The sequence below is a fragment of the Lacerta agilis genome, chromosome 14 (genome assembly GCF_009819535.1).
Source record: "Lacerta agilis isolate rLacAgi1 chromosome 14, rLacAgi1.pri, whole genome shotgun sequence".
Taxonomy (NCBI): Eukaryota; Metazoa; Chordata; class Lepidosauria; order Squamata; family Lacertidae; genus Lacerta; species Lacerta agilis.
The window spans coordinates 34,500,191-34,526,525 of NC_046325.1; the positions used below are offsets into that span (position 1 = coordinate 34,500,191).

Below are 26,335 nucleotides of genomic sequence, written 5' to 3' on the forward strand. Positions count from 1 at the left end.
AGAGCCGATTTGTTCGTCAACTAAGCCGTTCGGGAACCAAGGTACCACTGTATTTGAAGTGCACTTACAATTAACTAAGAAGTTTAATATTCAGCCCACTTGTAAGAAGTCCATTATATCTAGTCCTCCCCTTTGGGGAAGTCAATAACAAGTATTTGCCCTCTTCTGTGTGACAGGCCTTCAGGTATTTGTAGAGTGATATCACAAATATCTATCTATCCATCTACCGTTATCTACTGTGAAGCTAGTGAAGATGTAGAGTGCAAGACCTTTGTGACAGGGGCGTGCAGATGGGTGCCTTGTGGGAGGCACTGCATCAAATTTCTGCAAGCTACGCAATACAGATGCAAAGCCTGCATGGATTCCCCTGCTTCTCCACAGAGCAGAAATGAGAGTTTAGGCAAAGCCATTCAGGGCACTTTACTGAGCCATCTGCACTGGGGAGGCTGCAAAACCACACACCACATTGTACTTCCCTTTCACATCTACTGGGTGTTGTACGTTTGACTAAGCATAAATTAAGGACAGGTGAAGACGTGCGTTACTGGAGTAGCCGAGTCATTACGGAAGCACAATCACTGTATTGTACACAGATGTAGAAGTCCTTGCGCAGAATTGAGTTCACGGCAATCGGTTCCTGCCATACTGTGGCAAACGGTGCCGATTGGCCTGTGCCTGGGATGTCACAAACCTTCCTCCGCCCCCATTGCCATAGCTGCTTTTCAGATGCGGTTCGTTTTTTTTAAAAAAAAGATAAATACATGAAGCGAGAAACATTTAAACAGTGCTTTTTTCTTAAAAAAATGTTTAGGGGGTACTCTCATTTCGACTCAAGAAAATCGCCATTTTATAGTTCAAATCGGGGAAAATAAATGCAGTCAATGGACAAAAGTACAAAGATTTAGGCGTCCCCCTGCGTCCCCCCAGAAAAAAGCACTGCATTTAAATATGAATAAATGTTCGTGCTGCTCTCGCTTTATCCGAAGACTGGAGGAACAGCACAGCCAACTGAGCTCACTGTTCAAATCACTGATCTGTCAATGACACTTGGAAGGTATTTGGGAAATACCAGGCTCCCTCGGGGGGGGACGACACCCACCCCATGCAAAGCCCTGTTTAAAAGTGCACCTGTCCACTCTAAAAGGTAAGAGCTGGAGATGTGGGAAGCTCTCAAATGAACCTACCCTCAGGAATTGGTCACATCCCTGTTCTGGAGCAGTGGTGGCTGTTGCTCATTGAGGCCGGATAGGGCAGAAGGCAGAGAAGTCAGTAGGTGGCGGAGCCATAGCAAACTCATTCTCGTTTTTTGCCCTGATCCTCTTGCCTGCTGAGTTTTACAAGGGCAGCACTGAGGCCGAGGAAGAGCAAAAATTCGGGAGCACGGTGCCGCTTCTTGCAGCAACTGAGGGCTGCTACCACGAGAAAGATCTCTTCCGAAAGCCCAAGCAGAGCTATCTATGGGTGCTGAGGTGCTGAAGTCAAGTCATCTTATGGGATGGCCTTTTTTAAAAGGCATGGGTCACCCACGAGCCACGGCAGCACATCTCCTGCTGTTGCACTTATCTCATTATTTTTTTGGGGGGGGGGCAATTTATTATATACAATATGGGTTAAAACATCTGAAATAAACAGCAATGGCGATAATAATGGGTCTGGTGCTTCAGAAGTAGAGGTGGGGCATCACCTGTCTTGCAATGACGACTGAGACGAATATAAAAGGGTTTCTTAAGGGCTGTACCTTACATCATATCTAGGCCATCCGATGGCCCTCACTGGCGAGGATACATTTCACTGCTTCCTCTTCCTTCTCCCCATATGGCTTATTTTTCCTCACTATTCCTGCAAAATGTACATCTGTGCATGTACATGGAGATTTATTTATTTTTTTAAAAAAGGTATGAAATTAAGAACTGATCAGAAGTTAAGGGGGAGCACTGCCATATCTCTCACCGCTCAGTTAGCCGGGTTCCTGCTTAGATGGTCCTCAGCATCAGTTAACATACCACACTGGGTAATTTAACCACAGAAGTTTCTCTTTGCCAGGGAAGGGAGGAAACCGTGGCGCTCCAAATGTTGTTTGCCGACGACTCCCGTCATCCCTGGCTACTGGGGGAACCATGCTGGCTGGGGCTGATGGGAGTTGTGTATCGACACAACACCCGGAGGGACACGTTTCCCCCATCCCTGCTCTGCTGCATGAATTCTGAACCTCATCCACGTGAGGATTTTCTCTCCCACCTTTTATTTTCCAAATACGTCTCTTGCTGGCTTTGCACACACACACACACACACACACACCCCTGCCCGTTCCTGCCTCTCGTCATGTCAGCGCCACAGCTTTTGAAGAGTGGAGCGCAATCTGCAAAACCAGCAACCAAATAAAGACAAGGCAGCTTAAAAAAAACCAAAAAACCCAAAGGCAAAAGGTGCCTCGGGGTAGCTTTAATTTAAGGGTGGGGTCAGGGGTATTTCAGTCCACAGCTACAGAGAGGGCCCTGTTCCTGGCCTCATTGCCTTTTCTGTGACTTATCTCTCATTCTTGTGTCTCTAGTCAAAACAAAATAGGAGGGCGAAAGACTGCTGCCTGTGGAAACAGACCACGCCGAGATATTAATTTTTTCCATGTCTTAGCCTGCTTTCTCCCCTGAAACTCGGAGGCCCAAAGCAGCTGAAAATACTCCATACACGCATGGCAAAACATGGACAGGTGAAACTCGAAAAATTAGAATATCGTGGAAAGGTTCATTTCTTTCAGTAATTCAACTTAAACTAATATATGAGATAGACTCAGGACACGCAAAGCGAGATATGCCAAGCCTTTATTTGTTATAATTGTGATGATTATGGTGTACAGCTGATGAGAACCCCAAATTAACAATTTCAACTTTGGGGTTTTCATCAGCTGTACGCCATAATCATCACAATTATAACAAATAAAGCCTTGACATATCTCGCTTTGCATGTCATGAGTCTATCTCATATATTAAACTCCAGTAGCTAATGAAAACAATCGCTTACATAAATGGACTTTTCCACGATATTCTAATTTTTTCGAGTTTCACCTGTATAACCCTGGGCTTTATCCCACAGGCGGTGGGTGGGTGGTGCTCTGCTTTTGTCAGTGAACGGGAGCTTGTGGCTCTCACCAGGTATTGCTGAGCTCCACAAGCCCCAGCAAAGCGTGGCCCAGTGGTCAGTGGGAGCTGGGAATCCAACCAAGTCCCCCATCCCTGAGCTTAGGTGCTCTGGAGTCCAACCCATGTTTGTTTTTTTAAAGGCTGAGCACATGTGCATTCACCCACCCACTGCTGCACCTGTGACTAAACGCTTCCTAGTAGTGGCCAGGCTGCCCCCAGGTATCCTGGTGGGCCAAAACGTATTATTTCCATGTTGACGGGTGAGGTCTGCATCCCCACTTCCCTTCTCCCTGGCATGGAAGGCTTTCTGCATGCTGGGCACTGCAAGGATCTTGCCTTCAGGCATGGGCTGTGCGCCTCATAAATAAACCAGGGCAACGAATGTCTTTTCTGCCCTGTGCAAGTTCTATGGCTCCCTCTGCTGGCTGTCTCCCACAGCGCCAAAGGAAGGAAGGAAGGAAGGGAAGGAAGCCCCGCCCACTAGGCACGCTCTTTTTGTTCATCATGGCTATGTGTGTGATCACCTCCATCATGGGATGGAGCATCTCTGCAACCCTCCACCTCTCCCACACGGGACCCTTGGATGGACTAAACCAAAGCAAACCCAGAGGATCCCTAAAAGCAGACCCTGGCAAGGATAACAACCGCAAGTGCAGCTAAAAAACACATCACAGTCTCACATTCCACACAGTCCCACCCCCACCCCCCCAAAAATCCCCAGTGCCCTCCCCCACCACGCACAGCTTAGAAATCCCATTGCCCTGAATTAGTGAAAACAATACCGAGCCCCATCTTCTCCCTTGTTGCCTTATCCCTGCTAGCAACTTTCCAAAGGAAAGGAGAGTTTGGTGGTACAAGTTAAAAAAATACTATTAAATAATACATCTGTAATAAAATTATATACCTTTTTTTCTTTATATCCATTTCTTTTAAAAGCTAAAATTGCTCTGTTTTTTTTATTTTTTTTAATCCCCCCGCCCCAAAACATTTTTCTTTTCTTTCTTTCTTTCTTTTTTTGGCTGGTGAAGTGACAGCAAAGAAAATCTCTCCTTTTTTTCTTTTCTTTTCTTTTTTTTCTCCTTTTTTTTTCTTTTTCTTTATGAATGGACAGAAAAGTTTCATCGAAACAAAGTTTGTGCACGCGATACAAGAAATCAAATTATTTACAATAAATGATGAGGAATCTTTCGAACGATGACGAAGGGAAGTAGGAGAGAGAGAGAGAGAGAGAGAGGAAAGGAAAGGAAAGGAAAGGAGAGAGAGAAATCTTCAAGAAAGCATTGGTCATGAAACAATCAACATAAGCAGTTACCTTCATTACAAAAGGGATTTAATGACACACGGCATGATCCAGCTAAGGTAGACGCATGCTCGTAAACAGGCCTGTACGGAGATATCGTTTGCCAGATTGGGAATGTAGGCACCAAATCCGATTCTGCATTGCATTGCTCTGAATGAACATCCTAGTGCAGAGCTTTCCAAACTTTTCAAGTTTGGCGACACACTTTTTGGACATGCATCTTTCTGTGACACAGTCATTTGGTTCTGCATCATTTCGTGACATGGTTTTACTAGCAAACCGGAGGTTAAACGAACCCCCTTTCCAGCCCCGGGAGGAGCGCTGGGGCGACACACTGCAGCCGACACACTTAACGTTGTCGCGACACACCGTTTGGAAAGCTCTCTGTTAGCGTATATTTGAATTGATACACCCACCCACATTGTCCCCAGACTAGTTTGCTTGATTTGTTTACAGCTACAGCTGGATCAGGCCCAATGCGCATTGGTGCTGGGGATTTACAAGTGATTCCTTCCCACGTTTGTACAGGGTGATCTCCCTTAGAGATGGTTAACTTAAGCAGGGATGGTGGGAGGGAGGGAGGAGAAGCAAGCCTTACAGGGAATTTAAGGCATTAACAAAAACGACTTAAAGGCACACTTTTTATTTTTTATTTTCCTTTCTCCTCAACCTCGGGGGCTTCTTCTCCTAGAGATTAATTCAGGAGGACTATACAATACTGAGGAACACTTTTTTTTACAGCTGAAATGGGTCAGGAGAAAGATACGTGATTGAGGCAACATAGGTAGGATTTAAACCCAAAACCATTTGGATCTAACGTCACAGGGGACAGGGGAGAAGTGATAAACTGCCAAAGGGTAGGAACTGGAGAGGCAGGGGAAAGGGCATTTGGGAAGCGGGGTTGGTTTGCTTTCGGACGCCCATCTCAATGTGCAAAAACCCGGAGGAGAGAAATGGCATTTCAGGAACAGGTTCGGCAAGAAGGGGCAGGTCCGGCCCAGCCCAAGAGGCAGTACAGGTGGCTGCCTAGGGCAGCAAGAGTCCCAAGGGTGCTCCAGGCGACTTGGGGAATCCCTAAAGGGGGACGCGTGACTCCCCCCTCCTGCCCTAGACCCTTGAGAGACATGGAAGCAATTGCATGCCCCCTCCCCAGATTTCCTGACTGCAACCTATTACGCCCCTCACTCCACAAACAAGTGAATGGAGCAAAATAATAACAACAACAACAACAATAATAATCCACTTGCATGAAGTTAAGGGGAGAGAATCTGAAACTGGGACAACCTCCAAGGAAGAAATGTAGAGTGTGTGTTTGTGTGTGTGTGTGTGAAAATTATTTTTTTGTTACCTAGGGTAGCAAAATGGCTTGCACCAACCCTGAGAAGGGGGTGAGTTTAGCGGCCAGGGAGGCAGGGGGAGCAGGAAGGAGAGGGAATGATGTCTTAAGAATGGAACAAGAGAGGAGATGCTTGCATGAAAGTCCCTACCTCGCCACCATTCCCCTCACAAAAATCCTTAAAGAGTTAGGACAAAATGGTGATGCTGGTGAGAACAAATGCCAGGAGACTGACGCGATCACGCACACACACATACACACATGGGCTCGTTTTGTCCAGTGCAACTCTTTTTTTTCTTTTTTTTTAATAGATTAAAAAAAAATCAATTTGTAGTAGTTGTTGTTGTTGTTGCTGCTGCTGCTGCTGTTTTTTTAAATGGACTCACAGAATTACCAATTAACCCACAGAGTGACAGCTACACAAATCAAAGTCTTGGCACTTCACAACACGGGCTCTGCCTCCATTGGCTCTTCTGCTGGCCTGGAGGGAGAAGACAACAGGACAACTGGTTACTGGTCTCCCATTGGCCCAGAGGCGCACACAGCTATTGGGCTTAACAGCTGTGATGTCAGAGAATGCTCAACAAATATTTTAACTCCCGAGGCAGAAGGGGCAAATCGCAACGTGCTGAAAGTCAGCATGGTGGTCAGGAAAACGCAAGGTTTGTTCAGGATGAAGAAAACGGCCTTATACACAGAAACACAGGAAAGCTGGCTTATACTGAGTCAGACCACTGTCTACACTGGCTGGCAGCAGCTCTCCAGGGCTTCACCTGAAGATGCTGGGGGTTGAACCCGTGATTTTTTTTTTGCTTACAAACCATGTTCTCTACCACTGAGCTATGCTCCCCGCACCCTGCGTAGACAGATTTGGAGGTAGGAAGCAGTTAGGCAAGGTCAGGAGCTGGGAAGCTAAGCTGAAAGAGCACTCAGAAGTCAGAGGCGCTAAGGACAGAGACAGGAAACCTGTGGCCCTCCAGATGTTGTTGGGCACCGACTCCCACCAGCCTTCATCCAGCATGGCCAATGGCTAGGGATGATGGGATCTGTACTTCCACAGGGCACCGCATTGACTACCCTTGATAGAAAACACTTGTGATAAAATGCCTGTGCCCTCTGCTACGGTTTCCCCCCTGATCCAAGGGAGCGAACGTACCGGACATCACTGTCTGCTTTGCCCTGCTCTGTGTCCACTGACAGCGACGCCATGGCACTGACCGTCTCGGCCTCTTCTGCCTCACCCTTCTGGGCCTCCAGCAAGGAGCAGCCGACCATTGCTGCAGAGCATTTCACCGAGTTCCAGTGCTTACCTGAGACGAAAAGGAGCAATGCGTCATGCAGGAATTGCTTGTCCCGTTTGAACTTCTGGAGCTGTCCTCCCAGAACACTCATGCGATTCCAATCTCTCTTTCCATCTATGCTCAAAGCCTTCCTTCCTTCCTTCCTTCCTTCCTTCCTTCCTTCCTTCCTCCCTCCCTCCCTCCCTCCCTCCTTTTTTTGCAAAGTCTTTGGACACAGTCCCTGAACTCCCCAACCACAATCTCCTACTATAACCAAACCTGGGTACAAGCAGGACTCGTCAACTTTTTGCAAGCTGGAGAAACTGTTGTGGGTGCACATGTTTAATGCCACAAAATTTACTTAAATTCTGTCCTTGGTATCACTTGTGGGAACAGCTTTAAACACACTGTCCTCAGTCTCTTGCCATACACTGAACAATAGCAAGCCACAGAGGGCGCTGCTGTCACTAGTTTTAGTGCCATAGTGAGAAGATCAATACAGTCGTACCTTGGAAGTCAAACAGCTTAGTTGCCAAATGTTTTGGCTCCTGAACACCGCAAACCTGGAAGTGACTGTTCCGGTTTGCAAACTGTTTTTGGAAGCAGAATGTCCTCTGGGGCTTCCGATTGGCTGCAGGACCTTCCTGCAGCCGATCAGAAGCTGTGCTTTGGTTTTCGAACGTTTTGGAAGTCGAATAGACTTCCAGAACGGATTCCGTTTGACTTCCAAGGTACGACTGTCAGTGCTTTAGCAAACCCCTATCTGCAACGTCCCGTCTTTTTGTTAATTTGATATCAAAAACACGACAAAATCTTACTCTGGATCTCAATGACGTTCTCCAGTGTGGCCACAGCATTTGCATTGGGCTTCTGCCGCAACAGAGCTTGATCCATCTGTTCCAGCTGCGTCAGAGAGAAAGAGAGAGAAAAGAGAGCGCTCAGTTTCTACGCCGAAAGACCTGAGGACTCAAAGCTGACTGGAAGTCGTGAGTGGGGAAGCAGGGGGAGGAAAGGCAGGCAAGAAGCAAAAGCGCAAAGCAAAGGGGAGGGCGCAGGTGAAAGGTCAAAGAGCAAGGCCTGATGGGAGATTCCTTTCCTGTGAAGCCTTAGACCAGCGACGGGAGGCCTGTGCAGTTCTCTAGATGCTGTTGGACTCCCATCCCCGCCAGCCAGCATGGCCAACGGTCAAGGCTGATGGGAGTTGCAGTCCAACAAAATCTGGAAGGCCGCCCAGGTCCCCCACCCCTGCCTTGGCCCCTTTCTCCTTCTGTCAGTACTCATAACCTGAAAGAAAAGCATGTTAATGTTTATGCACTCAAGAGAAAAAGGACAAGAAAGGGTTAAGTTATAGGTGGGCTGGTTAATTTTGGGTAGGGTGCTTGTCCTGCACCTGCAAGAGTGAGTCAGCAAGCATGTGAGAGTGACTCGGCACAATCTAAAGTACAAGTACACTTGAGTTTGAAGCAAGTTTGCTCTTGGCCCCTGCCCTTAGTCTGTATTGGAAAGCGGTAAGGAGTCTGTATGCTGCTCGAAGGATTGCATATAACCTAAAAGCTGTGGAACTGCATTATACGGTCAGAAAAGGGACTGGCCCCACCTAGAACTGTCTGGTGTTTTTCTATTCCACTGGCACACTCCGCTACCGTGTTGAATGAGCAACTCTTCACACGCCCCAAAGCAAGGCGTATCCTTCCCCTTTTTACCTCGGTTGCCTCCCCCCGTGTTGAATTATTCCCATTGTTATTTTAATTTGTGAATCTCCTTTGACATACATCTCCCAAGGCAATTTACAGAAATATAAACAGCTAAAAAAAAAAAAATGTTGCAAACCCATACAACACGTAACACCTCAGGCAGAGGCCTTTTCATCAAGCTGGAAAACCTATAGACTTGCAAGCTCTTTGGGGCAGGGGCCTGTCCTCATGTACTCCCATAAAACAGTGCACAATCTTTTTTTATCCTTACAGTTTTCGGCTGTGTCCTAAACTGCAGTGGTCAAACACACAGCTCCCTGTTTTCTGCCACCGAAGGTGGGCAAGCTGCACCGATTTCCAGCTGTGCCTTGTGGAGGTGCCATCAGCAGGACAGACGTCCGAATGCATATATAAACAGAAACTGGCGGGCATTCATATGCCAGGACAGACATGCCTTTCTCTGTCTTTCCCACCCCACGAAGCTAATCTGTGCCAGACCTCTTTTCAGAACCTCGGCCAAAGATTGCCCAAAACTTTTGGGCATCCTCCCAAGCCAGCAGGTTGAGGTTTCGGGACTGCTTCTCCCCTATGCCAGCTGCACTCACCTCAAGGCCAAGCAAGGCGGAAACGCAGGCTTCGGAGGCATCGCAGATGGCTGTCAGATCGTGACCTCCTTCCAGCGCCAGGACGACACGCCCACCCGCCAGCTTCATCAGCTGCTTGGTCAGGTGCCCAAAACCTGTGTGGCCGGGAGGAAAACAACAACAGAAAAACCAGAAGGATGAAAAACCATCATTTTCTGATTGAGATGCAGTACTCCTCCTTCTCCCTCAGTTAAAGAGACTGGAGGAGGCCACTAATGCTCACCTTGAAATCTAAAAGAGTGGTCCTCAGAATTTAACAAGAGATGCATGGCAAGGGACGAGAAGGCAGGTGGCCAGTAAGCCATTATCCACTTCTGACTTGCATCCATAGAATACCTCAAAATATTGGGGAGGTGGGAGGCTAAGCGGCTTGAATGGATAAATATTAGGCGAGTTGGAGCTACAGCTAGTGCAAGCACAAAGGGGCCATAGGTCACTGGCAGTGTATGCATGCATAAAGTCCCAGGGGCAATCTCTAGCGTAGAAACATAGGCCGAGAATGGCTCAGAGCACAACTGTTCAACATATAGGAGTGCTAGAAGCTGCCTTATATTGAATCAGGCCACTGGTCCTGTACAATTCTGTGGCCGTTGGGATGCATTTTGCTGATGAAACTGAGAGTGTGATGATTGATAATATTGCCGTTTATCCATTTTAGACCCCTAAGTAGTAGTAGTTGCCTGGACATTGTCCTGTTCGCCTCTGTATACTTCCATCCTTATTCAGACATTGTGGTAGATTGCAATGTTTAGCTGGTAATATTGTGTGGTTGAGCTGCTGATAACATTGCAGTGTTTAGCTGGTGAGTAATCCCAATGTTTAGCTGAGCTATTGCAATGTTAAAAACCAGATATCGCCTAACCCTTACACACATTGTGATTCGCAATATACTGCCAGCTCAAATATTATGAGACAATCATCATGATGAGAACCTCAAACTGGTTTTGGATGGTATATTGCCCAGCCCCAGGCAGTGGTTCCCAATTAGCTAAGTACTTTCAGACCTCCTGTTTTTCCTAAGTCAAGCCATGGACCTGTTGTATATGAAAATTTTGATACCTCTGTGGTAGTTTTATGTCATGTGAATGGTGCCACGGACCCCCTAGGGGTGGGTTACACAGACCCCCTGGTGTCTGCAGACCCCCAATTGGGAACCACTGCTCTATGTGAATGGCTTGTTCTATTTACAAACCAAGGCGGGGGGGGGGGGGGCTCCCCTCTCACATGACCCACACTCACATTTGGCCGTGACAGAATATCCACCCAATGGAGACAGGTGTCCCTCCACAGCATCGAAGCCAGCAGAAACGAGGACCACGTCTGGGGAGAACTCATTGGCTATTGGCATCACCACAGTCCTGGGAAGAGACAAAACAGCCCTTAGAGGTCTCCTGGGAGGAAACACGACAGCGCGAGCCCTATCCTACTGACAGGGGAAATTCTAGCCATGCCCACCTTCCTGCTTTTCTCGTTTCCCCAACACTCTGACTCAATCTAACACCCTCATCTCTGTTGAGTCCGGGGGTTGTGAGATTATCATGGAAGGGGAGAAAGGTCTACTGCTTTCTAGCCCCAACAGCAGCTTCCTCCCGGATGTCTCCCTACCTAGACTACTATCAAAAAAGGTGCTGGCTAGGATAGGGCAGCCTCCCACAACCTGGTACCCTCCAGAATTTGTGGAATTGAGCTCCCAGCATCCTCAACCAGCATGGCTAATGCGGTCATGGATGATGGGAGTTATGGTCCAAAAACATGTGGAGAGCACCAGTTTGGGGGAAGCCAGTGACAAGGGAAGGACCAGACCTCTGAGAGGAGAGAGATTGTGCTGGCCATCAGGGCAATGGCTTTTCCCACCTGCTTTATTATTTTATTTTATTATGTATTAAATTTGTATACCGCTCTATACCTGTAGATCCCAGGGCGGTCACAGCCTTGCCCCACCCTCCAGCCCTAAGAGTCTTTCCCAGACCATGACTTTAAGAACAGCAGAAGCAGCTGAGAAGAGAGAAGAGGAGTTCAGGGATGTTTAAAAAATAATAATAATAAGTTGTGTGTCTCTGTTTCTCAATTTGATCCTTTTGCATGGTTTTGTATGTATCATGGTATTTTATGTGTTGCGACTTGCTGTTATTTTTATTCATTATAGCTTATGGTGATTATTAAAGAGTGAATTTCTGTTTACCGGTAATTATTGCTTGCTGATATTTTATAGTGCACTATGATAATCTAATGGATTACTGAAAGTTGCTTTGATATAAGTTGTTTACTTTAAAGGTATGTTTTTATTACAACTTCTTTGTATTGGATCAGGTTGTTGTAAGGTGTGTGGTCTTACGTTGGGTGTTTTGTTTTTTCTTCAGCTTGTACACCATCTTGTGTACAGCTGTATAGAAAGGCAGTACAGTATACAAATTAGAAGTGAAATGAAATGATTATTACTTCTACCCTGTGTACCTAATAGCGATTGCAATTCTCCATGTGCCTGTCCCTTATGTGATCGTTACAGGTAAAAGTTAAAAGGTAAAGGACCCCTGGACGGTTAAGTCCAGTCAAAGGCAACTATGGGGTTGCGGCACTCATCTCGCTTTCAGGCCGAGGGAGCCGGCGTTTCTCCACAGACAGCTTTCCGGGTCATGTGGCCAGCATGACTAAACAGCTACAGGTTCAAAAGAACACTGTGACGGAAGCCAGAGCGTACGGAAACGTCGTTTACCTTCCCACCACAGCAGTACCTATTTATCTACTTGCACTGGTGTGCTTTCGAACTGCTAGGTTGGCAGGAGCTGGGACAGAGCAACGGGAGCTCACTCCGCCATGGGGATTTGAACCACCGACTTTCCAATCAGCAAGCCCAAGAGGCTCAGTGGTTTAGACCACAGCACCACCCACATAAAAGGAGCAGCCGGTGGCAGGCCTGTGAGAACGCTGAAGTTTGCTGATGCACACAAAACCCTTAGGGAGAAACACTCTCAGTGCGGAAACCCAATGTGTGGGCACCCCTGGCAGAGAAAGCCCCACTCCCAGTTAGGGAGAGTGAATGCCAGCAGGCCTACCGGAAGGCAGTCAGATACTCCACGTCACCAATGGGAGGGTCCACTCCACCAGTCCAGGCAACGTTGACGTTGTAACCTACACCCATCCCGCTGCCAACCTGGAAGAGAGAAGCTGCGTAAGTAACAAATGCTGGCTCTTATTCGCAGCTTGGATCATGCACCGAGCTGCTGGTGAGAAGGGGCAAAGTGACACTGGCATACATCTGAGGCTGAGAGGGTGGGAGAACTTGCATGCAGATGGACGCCAGAGAGAATGCAGAAGCACGACAGAGAAGTGAAAGAGAGAGAGAGGCACGGGCAGCAGCATGCAGGATGCCTGCTGGAGAAAATGCCAGTCCATCTCCAATGACTGGGATCAGAAGAGACAGGACACACAAACACACACACACACACACATGCATGGATTTCTGTGAATTCAGCACCCTCGGAAATGTTCCAACCTCTGCCCGTCCCAAGCCATTTCCTGGACTACAAAACCTTTCCCTGAACAAAGTGGCGGTCTCTCAATTGGAGTTCAAACAGTTCTTGGGGGATAAACCTCTCTTTCTCCCTGCAATTCTTCCCTCTTTTACAGAGCTGCTTTAGGTGCATTCTGATGTAACTCCTCATAGGAGCCAGTGTAGATTTCTTGGTTGCAAAGCAACCTCTGTTCGCGCCCTGCTTTTGGATCCTTTACTGATGCATCTATGAATGCTTCAGGGAGTTAAAAAGAGGGTGGTTTTTTGTTTTTGTTTTTAAACACCTAGGGAGGGATTTCAAGCTAGATTCAGCACCAACATCTTGATTATTGCAAAACCCAAGCACCAGAGGTGAATAAAGGCGTGCACTCACCTCTTCAGGAGCTCCACTGCCTGGGAAGAAATTGCCATTGTCGTAGCGGTGCAGAGAAACATAGAGCACGTTGGGGTCGCTGTAGAATGCCTGCTGGGTGCCATTGCCATGATGGATATCCTGCCAGAGCAGAATGAAACCGGGAAAGAGGTTAGCCAATAAGGACACATCAACCCAAGCCTAAGCAGCTTCAGGCGCAGAGTGAGAGACCCTTACCCAGTCCACGATGAGGATTTTGCTAACGGCAAGCTTTTGCTGGAGGAGCTTGGCAGTAATGGCAACGGAGTTGAAGAAGCAGAAGCCCCTGGGAAACGAAAGGGGAGAAAGGTATCATCAGAAATGTCAAGGATGATGATGATGATCATGATGATTACTCTGCTTCATTCACTTGTTTGTGGAGTGAGGGGGAGAATAGGTTGCGATCAGCTACACATTAGGAAAGACTTTCTAAAACGCGCAACCAAAGAATGCTTTTTGAAAAAATAAACAGGTATACATCCATGAACACAGAGCATTGCACAATCTCATCAAATCCTGTTCACCACTAAAGTGTTTACGCTGGGCCCAGATACCAGACTTTGCTTACCATAAAAATATATAACAGTTTTGCCAGTGGCTTTTTTGATAATAAAACACCATGCCCAGTATCAAGAGAAGGGTGGGCAAGAAAGCAACAGCACAGATAGCAGGCTTGACCACCACATTCATGGACTCAGGCATGCCCATTCAACTAAGATACTGTATCTCCCGGAAGCAGTAATGCAAGTTAATTGTTGCTATATTTTGAGACCATGGTCCCACCGAAATCAATGGGACTTAAGCTAGTCAATGTGACCAACGTTTCACATTGATTCCAGAAGGAATTCTAAGTCTGAATCCAATTCAAAGGTTTGGTCCAGCTCCTTTCTTTTTTGAACTACTTAATCCACAGGAAAAAGAGGATAGAAAAACTCACAGATTACAGGTGAAACTCGAAAAATTAGAATATTGTGGAAAGGTTCATTTCTTTCAGTAATTCAACTTCAAAGGTGAAACTAATATATGAGATAGACTCATGACATGCAAAGCGAGATATGCCAAGCCTTTATTTGTTATAATTGTGATGATTATGGTGTACAGCTGATGAGAACCCCAAATTAACAATGTCAACTTTGGGGTTTTCATCAGCTATACGCCATAATCATCACAATTATAACAAACAAAGGCTTGACAAATCTCGCTTTGCATGTCATGAGTCTATCCAGTAGCTAATGAAGACAATTGCTTACATAAATGGACTTTGCCATGATATTCTAATTTTCCGTGTTTCACTTGTACACTCAGTGCAGCAGTAAGTCAGCAGGCTCTTTAAAGAATTGTGTTGGTGTAGGCATAAGTGGAATTAAAGGGGGGTGGGGTGGAGGAGGTGGGCTTCTCCCACAAAAAAGGGGGCAAAGCTTTGGCAAATTTGCATAGCCCTGCTCCTCGGATCTAGTCGGAGAAAGTAACCCACTCAGAATACCCTCCGCCAAAGATGGAGGGAATAGTCCCAGATAGGCAGGAAAACTAGTAGGAAGCTCCCCTAAGAAGCTCTGAAAAGAGATGCATTTAATTCCGTGATGAGTACCAAATAGAGAGGACAGGATTTCAAACCAAAGCAGCTTATACAACACCAACAGGGAGAAACACACATAAAATAATATTCATGCAGTGAGAAAACCACCCCATCTCATCTAAACCATTGTTTTTAAAAGAGGAGGATTTGTTTGTTTCTAGTTAATCACATATATCCCTCCTCTTCCTCATTTATGCTACACACTCACATGGCTGTGGATTCTTCTGCGTGATGACCTGGTGGCCGGATAATAGCAAATCCATTCTGCAAAAAGAAAAATACACACATGCCCAAGTTCACACATGTATGAATCTCTGCTTTTGGGCCATTCCATTGTCACGGGTGGGACACTTGGACCATGTTTTTTGGTATTCACACATGTGTAACAATGTAAATATACATAAAAATTAACAACCAAAATTTATGTTCTTAATAAGATACTGAACATTTTACTAATTTTTTATTATTTTAATAGATATTTTTTTGACAATTTTATTAAATGTTAAAGTATTGTCACGGGTGGGACAAAAAAAGGACATGGAGCTTGAGAAAAGTTTGATTTATAGAAAAACTCTGAGTGAGTTGGGAGGTGAATCAATGATAAACTCAGCATATCTGTTTAAATCAATGTTTATTGGTTACAACTATGCAATCAGAAATTAAGTTTAAGAAATTTAACGATACAAAATTAAGGGAAAAATGCTGTCACGGGTGGGACAATCATCAGAAAACTTTTAACTTGAACACTTCTGTGAAGACTACGTGGGTGGACTTTTGAAAAGAAGGTCCATAAACTAAACTTCTTTTGTCTTTAGCTTTAAAAAAATGGTTAGACTGCACGTTTGGAATCTTCCTCACCAAAGTCCAGCGCTCATCTAGCATTCTTATCAGGCTCATTTTTCATGGAATGGCCCTTTTTGTTCTGATTCAAGACATTTGGACCTCAGGGTGGTGAACACACACACACACACACACACACTCACACTTTATCTTCCTAGCAACCCTATGAGGTAGGCTGGGCTGAGAAATGGTGGTTGGTCCAAAGCTACTCCATGAGCTTCAGAAGGGTTGAGTGGGATGTAAAACTGGGATAAAAAGTCTATTGATTTCAATAACCACCCAAAGAATGAGACCACGGAGTGCAGCAGAAAGGGGATTCGGGGAAAAGGTGCACACCAAGATGCATAAAGATAAAACCAGCTTCGAACCAAAGGGCATTCTACAGATGCTGAGATACCCATGCTTACATGGGCTCTTTTAGAAGCTGCTTCTTATCAGAGCTGATTGACATTCTGCCCAAGCTCAGAAACACACAGCTTAAAACACTGGGATTTTTGTACACACGGCAGCAGCCAAAGTGAGCTGGAGCCGAGCAAGGTTCACATGAGCGTAATTCTTCCATGTCCAACCAGCTGTGCTTCGGAACAAGAATTAGAGTTGAGGCCAGGAGCTGCAACATGGAGAAGCTGCACATTCATTGGGCGTGACTTACCTTAAGCTCCCCAGACGCCACTTTAAAGGCCAGCTCCACCAAGCAGCCAACAGCCATGCGGACCGCGCTGGACGAGTGCATCTCGTTCCACACTGTGTCAATGTCAACCTGCCGTGGAAGATACAGAGCAAAGCATTGGCAGAAGCTAAGGGATGCAAGAGGGGAGAAGAGCGGTATCGTTCAGCTTGCCTTGGTTTGGCGGCAAGGGAATGGGTCCTGAAGGAAAGGCACACACTCCACACACACACACACACACACACACGGATTGGCAGCAGCGAGCCTTTGTTGAGGCCCAGGTAGGTTTGCAGATGAAGGTTTGCAGCAAAATTCACTGCGGGAATGTACAGTCAGCTCGAATTGGGTGTTGCCGCCAATGCTTCGTTTAACGTCTTAAGCATGATCATTCACTTGAACATGCTTGAACTGTGGACATGGAGCAGGGACACACACACAAGTCCCACCCCCATTGCCCTCCTGCACATCAGCTCCCAACACTCCCTGGTTGCATGGGAAGGTCTGCAGGGAGTTCCTACTCATGTTCACTGGAACATGAATAGACTCCTCCGAGCGATCAGGGACCCTGTTTGATCAGTGCCCCCGATCGCACAGAGTTCTTCTCACGTTCAAGTGAATGCAAGTAAAATCTCCTTGCAGACCTTCCCAGGGACTGAGCACGGGAGGGGGGGAGGGGCAATGCGCAAAGGTACGCCGAGGCCAGGACTTACCTGTGTGCCTTTGCTCCCTGTTCACAGATACAGCATGCCCATGTGTCAAGGCAAACACCTCAACACACCTTTCGATTCATCTCCATTTGCCACATTTTTGTTCTCAATTTACTTTTTGTGTTTTAAGAAAAAAACACACACACACACACACACACACACACACAAGGATCAGGGTTTGTTTCTTCTCCTCCCCACCCCAATTTTTAAATTCTAAAGACCAGGAAGAAAGAGAGAGCTAACATCCTAAAGGAAATCCTGAACCCTAGCATGCATGCCAGCATGCCAACCACGCGAACGCCATCGCCCCTCCAAAAAAGAAAACTTGCCCGCAAAGTGATTTACCAAGGAAAGGTGGGCTCCTATTTAGTAATTCCTGAAAAAAACGTTAACGTGTGAAAAAAGTACAAAGGAGTGTTTCATCAGGACCGTGAGAGGGACCACGTCATCCCTTCCCTTCCCTAAGCATCAAAAGATGACTGCCAAATTCCTTGGACAGCCACATACTCACCCCGATTCCACCACATGGGAGGACGGCATACATCTTCGGCGTAAGGGGACCTGTAAAGAGAGGGATGGAGGAGAAAATAATACGTAGCAGGTCGTGAACATGTCCTCCATGGACACACTTCATCCGCATTCACTTTGGAGAAGCTCTATGCCACAACCAGGCCCTTTACAACGAACAGATTTATTCATTTCTTCCACATGATTCATCAATGAAGCAGTTTGTATAGCGTATATACGTTAAGAAAACCAATCGAATCAGATGGTAAAAACAAGTTTACCCAGCCATTTTGGACATATACATGATAGAAATCAGTAGTTTTAGGTATATACATGACAAAATGCGGTTGCACGTTAAAATCCATGTCAAATTTACATGCCTAGAGGTAGGCTTGTTTTAAAGTCTTTTAGCAGGTGCCAAAACAATACAACAAATGTCCCTAATATCAAATGGCAGGGAGTTCCACAGTGTAGGGGATGCCGAAATGAAATATCAATTCCTTGCACGTGTGGAATGAATTCGTAAAAGTGCCAGTTCTGTAGATCAAAGCAGCTCAGTGAACATATATATATATGCAGTAGGCTGGCCTCAAACTGTTATGGGTTTTATATACCAATACTTTCAATTTGACCTGGTAACAAACTGGCAGCTGGCACAGATCTCTGTGCTGGCAGGGTTTCATTTGCATCAGCAGTTGGGCTACAACATTCTGCACTAAGCGCAGCTTCCAGATCAAGCACATGGGAAGCCCCACATAGACTGCACTGCAGCAATTCCATCTTGAAGTCATTAAAGCCTGCACTACTGAGATCCAGCTATCCCAGTCCAAGAACGGCCGCAGCTACTGTACCAGCTGAAGCCGATAAAATTATGCACAGCAAACTGCATCCACGCAGTGCATGTATGTATTCAGAGATGACTATTTATTGCCATAATCACAGGGCAATTCCCATTTCATCCATCGAATTCAGGGAAGCGTGCAGCTTTTATATGAAGAGAAAGTTTCTAGCCCCTAAAGATGTAGAGGAAAGGTTCAAAGCGGAAATTAGCATTTGCTTAAAGCTTTGATATTAGAGGGGAACCTGGAAAGGCCTTGCAATGGACTATACACCTTCTTCCCCAAACTTCAGCCAAAATCTTCCGCCTTTGACTATTACACAGAGAAATACAGTATCATGTACACATCACGGTTAAAGAAATAGTTACAAATAATGAATCAAGAAAAACAGAATCATGTGATCTGCCGGACACTGTACCTAGCAATTTCTTGCTGTCGAGCTTTTGCCGGTTAAGCGGGCTGGTTCCATATAGTAACGTATGATGCTCCGAATGCACTGTCTGGATCTCGTCCAATGTTGCTTTCCGACCTCGAATCCTCTAAGAGCAAAGAGAAGAGAGAGAGATTAGTGCAGAAGACACTCTCCAGAAGCAACATCAGGGTGCTTTTCATCAATGCGTCACGGTTGAGAAGTATTAATTGTATGCCAGTTTCTATCTAGAGTAATGTCAGCCTGGAGTACTGTTGGGGAACCTGTGGTGACAAGGGCCAAGCCAACACAAGGAAACCAGCAGTAACAGGAGACAAGGACAGCGGCGGAGCAAGCCAATCAGGCGCCTTGGGCAGCGTGTGCGCCCTGCAACCAGGGGCGGGGCCAGTCGCCCATGGGAATGGGGCGAGCCAGGGCAGGACGCTCCGCAGGGCCTCTGAGGAGTCTGCCTGCCTCCTCCCACTCAGCTGCCCTACATCTGAGGGGAGGCGGCGGGCGGACTGTTTGGGGCAGCACATAACCTGCGGGCACCCAAGCCACCGCGTCACTCCCAGGAGAGACGCGTGGCTCGGGTGCGCTGCAGGCCCCGCAGTGAGTGCCACCCAGCATTTTGTCACACACACCCTCAGTGGTGACATCCTGGGCAGGCCGCCCACACTGCACCCCCCCTTCCTCCGCCCCTGGACAGGGAGACTGAGTCTAGCCAGGGGCCGTGGTAGTTCTTCAGGTCTTGTCACCCCCACACTGATAGTGTCTCATAAGCAATACTAGTTGCCAACCTGGGCCCGAGATGATGATGATGATGATGATTAATAATAATAATAATGATAAATATTTTATTATTTATACCCGCCCATCTGGCTGGGTTTCCCCAGCCACCAGCAGAAGCACCTAACAAAGATTTTAAAACATAACGAAACACTTGGCAGAGCAATTGCCACTTTAAAGAACGACAAACAACCCATCTGCAGCCAAAGGCTCTCCAACTAAGTGGCTGAGTCCATTGAGTTACATTCCATGCAATGGAAGAAAAGGCAAGGACCCAGTGAAGGGATGGACAGGCAGGAATTCCACTGCCCTTGAAAAACTGCTGAATCCCGACCAAAGAGACCTAAATGGAACCTGCTTTTATACAACCGATTGTCTATTTTCCGTTTCTATGCCAAGGAAGGTTAACAGCATCAAGTCAGTGCAACTAGGCAAACTGCTTTTTACGTGCGTATGCATGGAAACGTAAAGCACCAGAACGGCTTGGCAACAGTACGCTGCTTGCATCTTAGCATTCAATAGCTTTCCTGTAACACCCAAATGCCCAAAAGACAGTGGAAATGGTAATTGATTTCAAAGGCACTCTTCCATACTGCTGCCACTTTCCATCCTTGGTAACATGGTTGTAGTAGTAGAGTCCTTTAAGTTCCTGGGCTCTATAATTTCTCAAAACTTAAATTGGTCAGGCAACATCAATAGTATTATTAAGAAGGCCCACCAGAGGCTGTATTTCTTGCACCAACTAAGGAAATTTAAATTTCCCCAGGAAGTGTTGATCCAATTTTACAGAGGTATCATTGAAACTGTTCTCTGCAATTCTATTACTGCTTGGTACGGCACAGCCTCCAAGATGGACAAGAAAAGGCTCCAACGAGCAGTAAGAAATGCAGAAAGGGTAATTGGTGCCAGCTTGCCTTCAACAGAGACACTCTATGCTACCCGAGTTAGGAAGAGAGCAGAGGGAATTGTTGCAGATCCTTTGCATCCCGGTCATCATCTGTTTGATTTACTTCCATCTGGATGTCGCTAAAGGGCTTTATATACAAAAACGGCTAGGCACAGGAACAGTTTCTTACCTTGTGCCATTAAATTGTTAAATTCGTAGTTATGTAGCGGGAGGGGAGGCTAGTTATGGGTGGGGTTCCTTTGCTGTGTTACTGTATGGTGAGTGGAATAGTGTTGTATAAGGTACGTTTATATTGCAATGTAGCCGAAGCAAAATTACAAGTATGTTGGTACTTGGCCAATAAAATTATTCCTCTTCCTATTTCGGAGTGAGTACACTCTGGATCGTAAATATTCCGCCATAGATATTCAAGTATGCATTTTTGTTTTAGTGGGTCATAATAAAATGCATTTGATTGTGTTGTTTCTTGCATTGTGTCCTTTCACCAGGCAGACTAAGGTTGGTGAAGATAGAGCTTGCTCATGACCTTAAGGTTGTTGGTGAAATAGATACCTGTGCATCACCAATTCTCTGGGGGAGTTACGATCGATATGCTGCAATCCTAAACCAATTTAGTTTGAAGCAAGCGCCACTGAGTTGAATAGGGCTTACTTCTGAGCAGACATGGCTAGGATCGCTCTGTGAGCCGTGAAATCTAAACTGATAAAAGTAACAGAATCCAGAGTGCCATTATCAGGCTTATAAGAACACCCCTAGGCTATAAACTGAGGGTGCTTTCACGGAAGAAGAAAAATGCAAAGTACTTTTAAAATGCCTCATTTGCCCAGAGTGACTTCACACCCACTTGCATCATGCATCTTCAAACATTTAACGCCTTCACACTCTTAGAAATATTGCACCTTTGGAGAAGAGGTCACGTCCTTAGGAAGAGACCCTACCGTTGCTATGGTGAAAACATGGAAACTGACAAAATGGTAATGTCTAGTTTGTGACAAAAGGATGACCCAGATCACCTGAACTGAATAACAGCCACATTTCCAAGGACTGTCGCTTTAACATTAAAAATGGATGTTTACTGTTTTAAGCGCTACATCAACCATATTCACAAGGTTGTGGTTGTTGTTTTTCCACAAAGCCACTTGGAGACAAGAGAGGTATTCTTAGCATCGCTTGTGATAGCACCCTGACATCAATTCCAAAACGCTTTTAAGACTCAGAAGCAGCAGCCAAATAACCTGATTTCGATTCCTGTGTTTCTCTCGTCCATTTTGGCACACTTGTGGTCTCTGATCCATTTGAATACACAGACTATGTGTAGGAGTCAGTGATGGTGCTGCGCTATTGCCCAGCATGGGCACATCAACACGACAAACCTGGGTGCTTTCACATGTGGCCTACATTAGTTGGCTACATGTGCCATGTCACTGGGGAGGGAGGGGCCACAGCTCCAGTGGGAGAGCATGTCCCAAGTTCAGTCACTGGTTATCTGCACCCAAAAAGATCAAGTTTGCAGCTCGCAGGAAAGGAAGAGCCCTGTCCGAGAGCCCGGCAAGCCACTGCTGATGGAGCTAGATGGACTAACAGGCTGATCTGGTATAATGCAACTTCTTATTTTACAATCAAATAAATAAATAAAAAAGATTCAGGTGTGTATGCTTGAGCCAGAGGCTATAAGAATACAATATAATACTGAAGCACAATGATCTATTATTGCAAGTACTACGTAATGGCGCAGATCGGAAGCCAAGAATGAGTGCTGGCACTCCTTCCTCATCCCTCACCCTCCTGCTGCTGCCTGCTGGCTTTAGTGCAAAGACCTGGCTTGCATTATCGGAGTACGCTGTTATGCATGAATCAAGGAACTCTCGCTTATAAGTCATGTTAAGTGCTGGGACTAGAACATGGGTGGGCAGGAATTCAAATCTTCACTCAGCCTAAGCTACCGCACAGGGTGTTTGCGAGGATGAAAGGGAGATTCGGGTAGGAACCACACACACACACACACACACACACACACACACCACATTGAGCTCCTTAGGGGAAAAATGGGACGTAATCAATTAATTATTTTAGCAAACTGGGAAAAAATAAAGCCAGGCTCTTTACGTACCAAAATACAAAGACAGAATGACCAGTGAGTGAACCGTAAAAAAAAAAAAGATCACACTGGCCTTGTGTCAGAGACTTAATGCACCTATTTGCGTGTGATGGTGGTGCATGGTAGCTGAGAAGTCAACAAGAGGCCAGAGTCAATTCACCCGTTTTAAAAGCAGGCTTGTTGATGAGTATATATGGTCAAATAATGCATTATGCCACATTTGCATCTAACAGCACATTTTCTAAGATTCACAGTTTCAACTCATGGTCTGAATCCAGACAACACATTAGTCTGACCTGGAGTCTCTGTCCTTCTACCAGGAAAACTCATAACAAAGTGGGTTCTGGTTTACAAGGAGCTGATGACACAATGAATCGACTAGTCTCTGCCATAAGACTCCTGTTTTGTGTGTTTGATCTTTCCACAAAAGGGCAAATTTGATAACAAAAAAATACCCAAACAGGGCCCTACGCAACTTGGACAACAACCTCCCCATCGCTGGATTTAACCCAATTTATCTCAGGAACTCAAGGATCCTGTTAAATGCAGAGACATCATTTCTGCACAGCTTCCCCCACCCCCCCACCCACCCCCACTGCCCCAGTTTTGCAAGTGTTAAGGAAGTAAATGAGCAAAAAGACTCACCCTCATAGCTAAATTTGAAGATGTGGCAGACATGAAGAGATTGCATAGATGTTTTCCCCAGGAACGTTCAAATGCATAACTGATGTGTTCAGCCCAGGGGGGGAAGTCAATACTCTTATAAAGTCAATACACGTTCCTGCATGAAAAACGTAACAAAGTAACCTGCTTGAAAATTACGGGGGGGGGCAGGGAGCAATGGGGAGGGGGGAGAACATATATGTTTTTCATGCAGGAACGTGGGCTTTCATATCGTACAGAAATGGGTATCATAGGTTTGTTCCTTCACTCTTAGGTATCTGCAGAACAATGCGCATTACTAGAAACTGACGTTGTAAGAGTGTTGAGTTTCCCTGGGACGCACTGGACCATTCTGGAGAAAGCAGTGTGTCTATATACAGTGGAACCTCTACTTACAGAGATAATCCCTTCCGGAGGTCCGTGTCCACAGGTCGAAACGGGACGCTAGAAGAGGCATCTTGTGTGCGTGCGCATTCAGCGGTAGCTTGCTTCTGCATGCACACAGATGGTGGCAGCCGCTTCTGCGCATGCGCAAATGGCAGAAGCCCCTTCCGCGCATGCGTGAATCACGGCGAACCCAGTGTTTACTTCCAGGTTTGCCGCGGACGCAACTTGGCACATCCGCGAGACAAGGCGTATGTAAGTCGGGGTTCCACTGTACATAGGACCTATCCTTGGGGTGTGTGATATATATTTACGCACACACACACACTCGTTTGCACCTGATATGTTGGTTGTGATTTTGCAGACCTATATAGATTTGCTTCAGGGTGGGGAATGATCCTCTTAATCAGACATTCCAAGGTTTTTTTTGGGGGGGGGGGACGCCTCCCGACACTGCAAAACCATTCCCTAAAACAGAGTTTCCCAAACTTGGGTCTCAAGCTGGGTTTTTTTTGGGGGGGGAACTACAGTTCCCATCATCCCTGACCGCTGGTCTTGCTAGCTAGGGATGATGGGAGCTGTAGTCCAGGAACAACCAAGAGACCCAAGTTTGGGAAACACCTGCCCTAAAATTTGCTCACCCTTTCAGCACAAGGCCTTGTTAGGTGCCTTACCATTTGCTGGCAGAAGGTTTCCATTCTGAAGATTCTTACCTCACACTTGCTTAGCAACCCTGTCTCCTGTAATCTGGACCAGATACTCTGGATTCTCCCAGCATGCTCTGGGTGAACATTAGTGTTTCCGCATGTGCACTGATGCTTCAGCATGAAAGTGTCATAAACTAAGCCTGTGAGAGAGGGCAGGAAAGAAGGATAGTGGGGCGGAGCGGGGGAGAGAAAGAGAAGGGAAACCAGTGAGGTCATGACAATGCTGGAATGATTCACAAACCACCAGTGGTTTGATTTAATTTGAGTAACTTTTGGAACTAAAGGTGCAGGGGTTCAAAGGAAATTGCACTCTCCGCGCTGAAAGCCATTCTTCCCCCCCTCCACCCCCCCCAAAACACCTGGATTATAGGAGTCAGTTATGTCCTTTGTGTGGAAGGAAACACACTCTGCACATGCTCAACTGCATTCAGTATTCCATATGAGTCAACACAAAACACGGGGCTAAAAAAATGAGGGGTGGCTGGTTCAAATCAAACCCTGCTCCTTCGACTGCCCTGCCCTACTGAAGGAGCCCAGCTAGCAAACCAAATCAGAAGCTGCTAAACAACGAAGAGCTCAGAGTGAGAAACTTGCTGTGACAAAAAGTCAAAAGCAAACTGAGTTATTTTTATGCCTCTGCCCCCAAGACCACCTCTCCCAGGCTCTACTCCCCTTGTTGACCAGGGGAGAGGCGCTGTTTTCTACTTTGCCTTGGTCACCACATGTCTTCGGCCTGCCCCAATCCCTGACCAATCCTGGCAAGGAACTCCCTGGGCCGAAGAACAAGGAAGAGACCCCCAAGGAACCTGAGGCATCCCAGCGTTCCGTACTAGAGCAATGTCCCTGCAGAAAGGAATGTATTTGACACAGACCTCATCAGCTCCAGATGAGCTGTAGTAAACGAAAGGGTATTATTCCTGAGCACGTGTAGAATGTCTTTTCCTTGCACACGCGGAACAGGAGCTTTCAGAAAAGGGGATGCTGCTTCTTGATGGGCAGGTATATCCCCCTTTGTATACACCCAAGGCTCTCTCTCTCTCCCTGCCTTCCAGTCTCTGCGAGAGGGGTCCTACCTGTAGTGAAAAGGTGCTTGACCGACGGCTCAGCTGTACTGCTCTTCAGGCTAGTGCTGGCAGGTGACGACTGAGTGCGGCCGAGGGCTTGGTGGGGCAGAGTGCCGATGCTCAGGGGCGTCTGGTAGAGATGAACGGGCCGCAGCTGATGTGCATCTGCAAATACCTGCCAGAGTTGTGCACAGGAGACCAGCCAAAAAAAGGTGGGGGGGGGAGAGAAAGAACATTGAAATGGCTCTGTTACCTTAATACTTAAGCAGCTTAAAACACGTGGCCAGGTTTAGCCAAACTGTACAGGCCACCTATGAAGCAGACTGTGCTCACTGATCCATTTGTGTGAAAACTTCCTCCCAGTACATACAGAACTGCATACGTTTTTCACTTTGAAGCCTCGGATTTCTGCACACCAAGAGCGACTTGGACGCTGCACGCTCCAAACAGCTGTGGCTTGTAATAAATTATACACGTTGCAAACGTAGGCATATGACTGCTTGGTTTGACTTCTTTTCCGATTTCAAACTATTGCCGGGGAGAAGCAAGGAGCCAAGTTGGGTAGCCAGATCTCACTACTCCCAGCAGAAATCCTGCTCCTCCTGTGCCTCCCCCTTCCCCAGGTGCTGTTCCACACACCCAAGCCTACCTCCGCTGCCAAAAAGGAGGGCAACTCGCTTTGAAAAACAAAACGTGAAAGCCGCCAGTCTCGGGACGACGCTGAATTCTCTGCCTGAGGCGGGATTCTAAGGACTAAGCTTTTTGGCCACACTGGTGGTACACAAACCTATGCAGCAATTTCCCACCAACCTCCATGATCCAGATGGTCATAGACCCCCCCAACGTGCAAACCTGAATTGGGGTTGCGGGTAGAATTATGTATTC

General features: G+C 46.5%; 1 protein-coding gene across 1 annotated transcript in view; it reads right to left on the reverse strand.

Moving 5' to 3' along the window:
- Positions 1–6,140: 6,140 nt before the first annotated feature.
- Positions 6,141–26,335, reverse strand: part of HDAC5 (histone deacetylase 5) — a 79,752-nt gene continuing 59,557 nt past the window's right edge. Inside the window, 14 exon segments of the mRNA XM_033171183.1 lie at positions 6,141–6,254; positions 6,930–7,083; positions 7,872–7,956; positions 9,353–9,486; positions 10,631–10,749; positions 12,445–12,542; positions 13,276–13,395; positions 13,492–13,579; positions 15,078–15,133; positions 16,362–16,469; positions 17,595–17,644; positions 18,848–18,968; positions 24,393–24,526; positions 25,460–25,625. Coding sequence (XP_033027074.1) covers positions 6,215–6,254; positions 6,930–7,083; positions 7,872–7,956; positions 9,353–9,486; positions 10,631–10,749; positions 12,445–12,542; positions 13,276–13,395; positions 13,492–13,579; positions 15,078–15,133; positions 16,362–16,469; positions 17,595–17,644; positions 18,848–18,968; positions 24,393–24,526; positions 25,460–25,625 — 1,473 coding nt within the window. The 3' untranslated portion in view covers positions 6,141–6,214.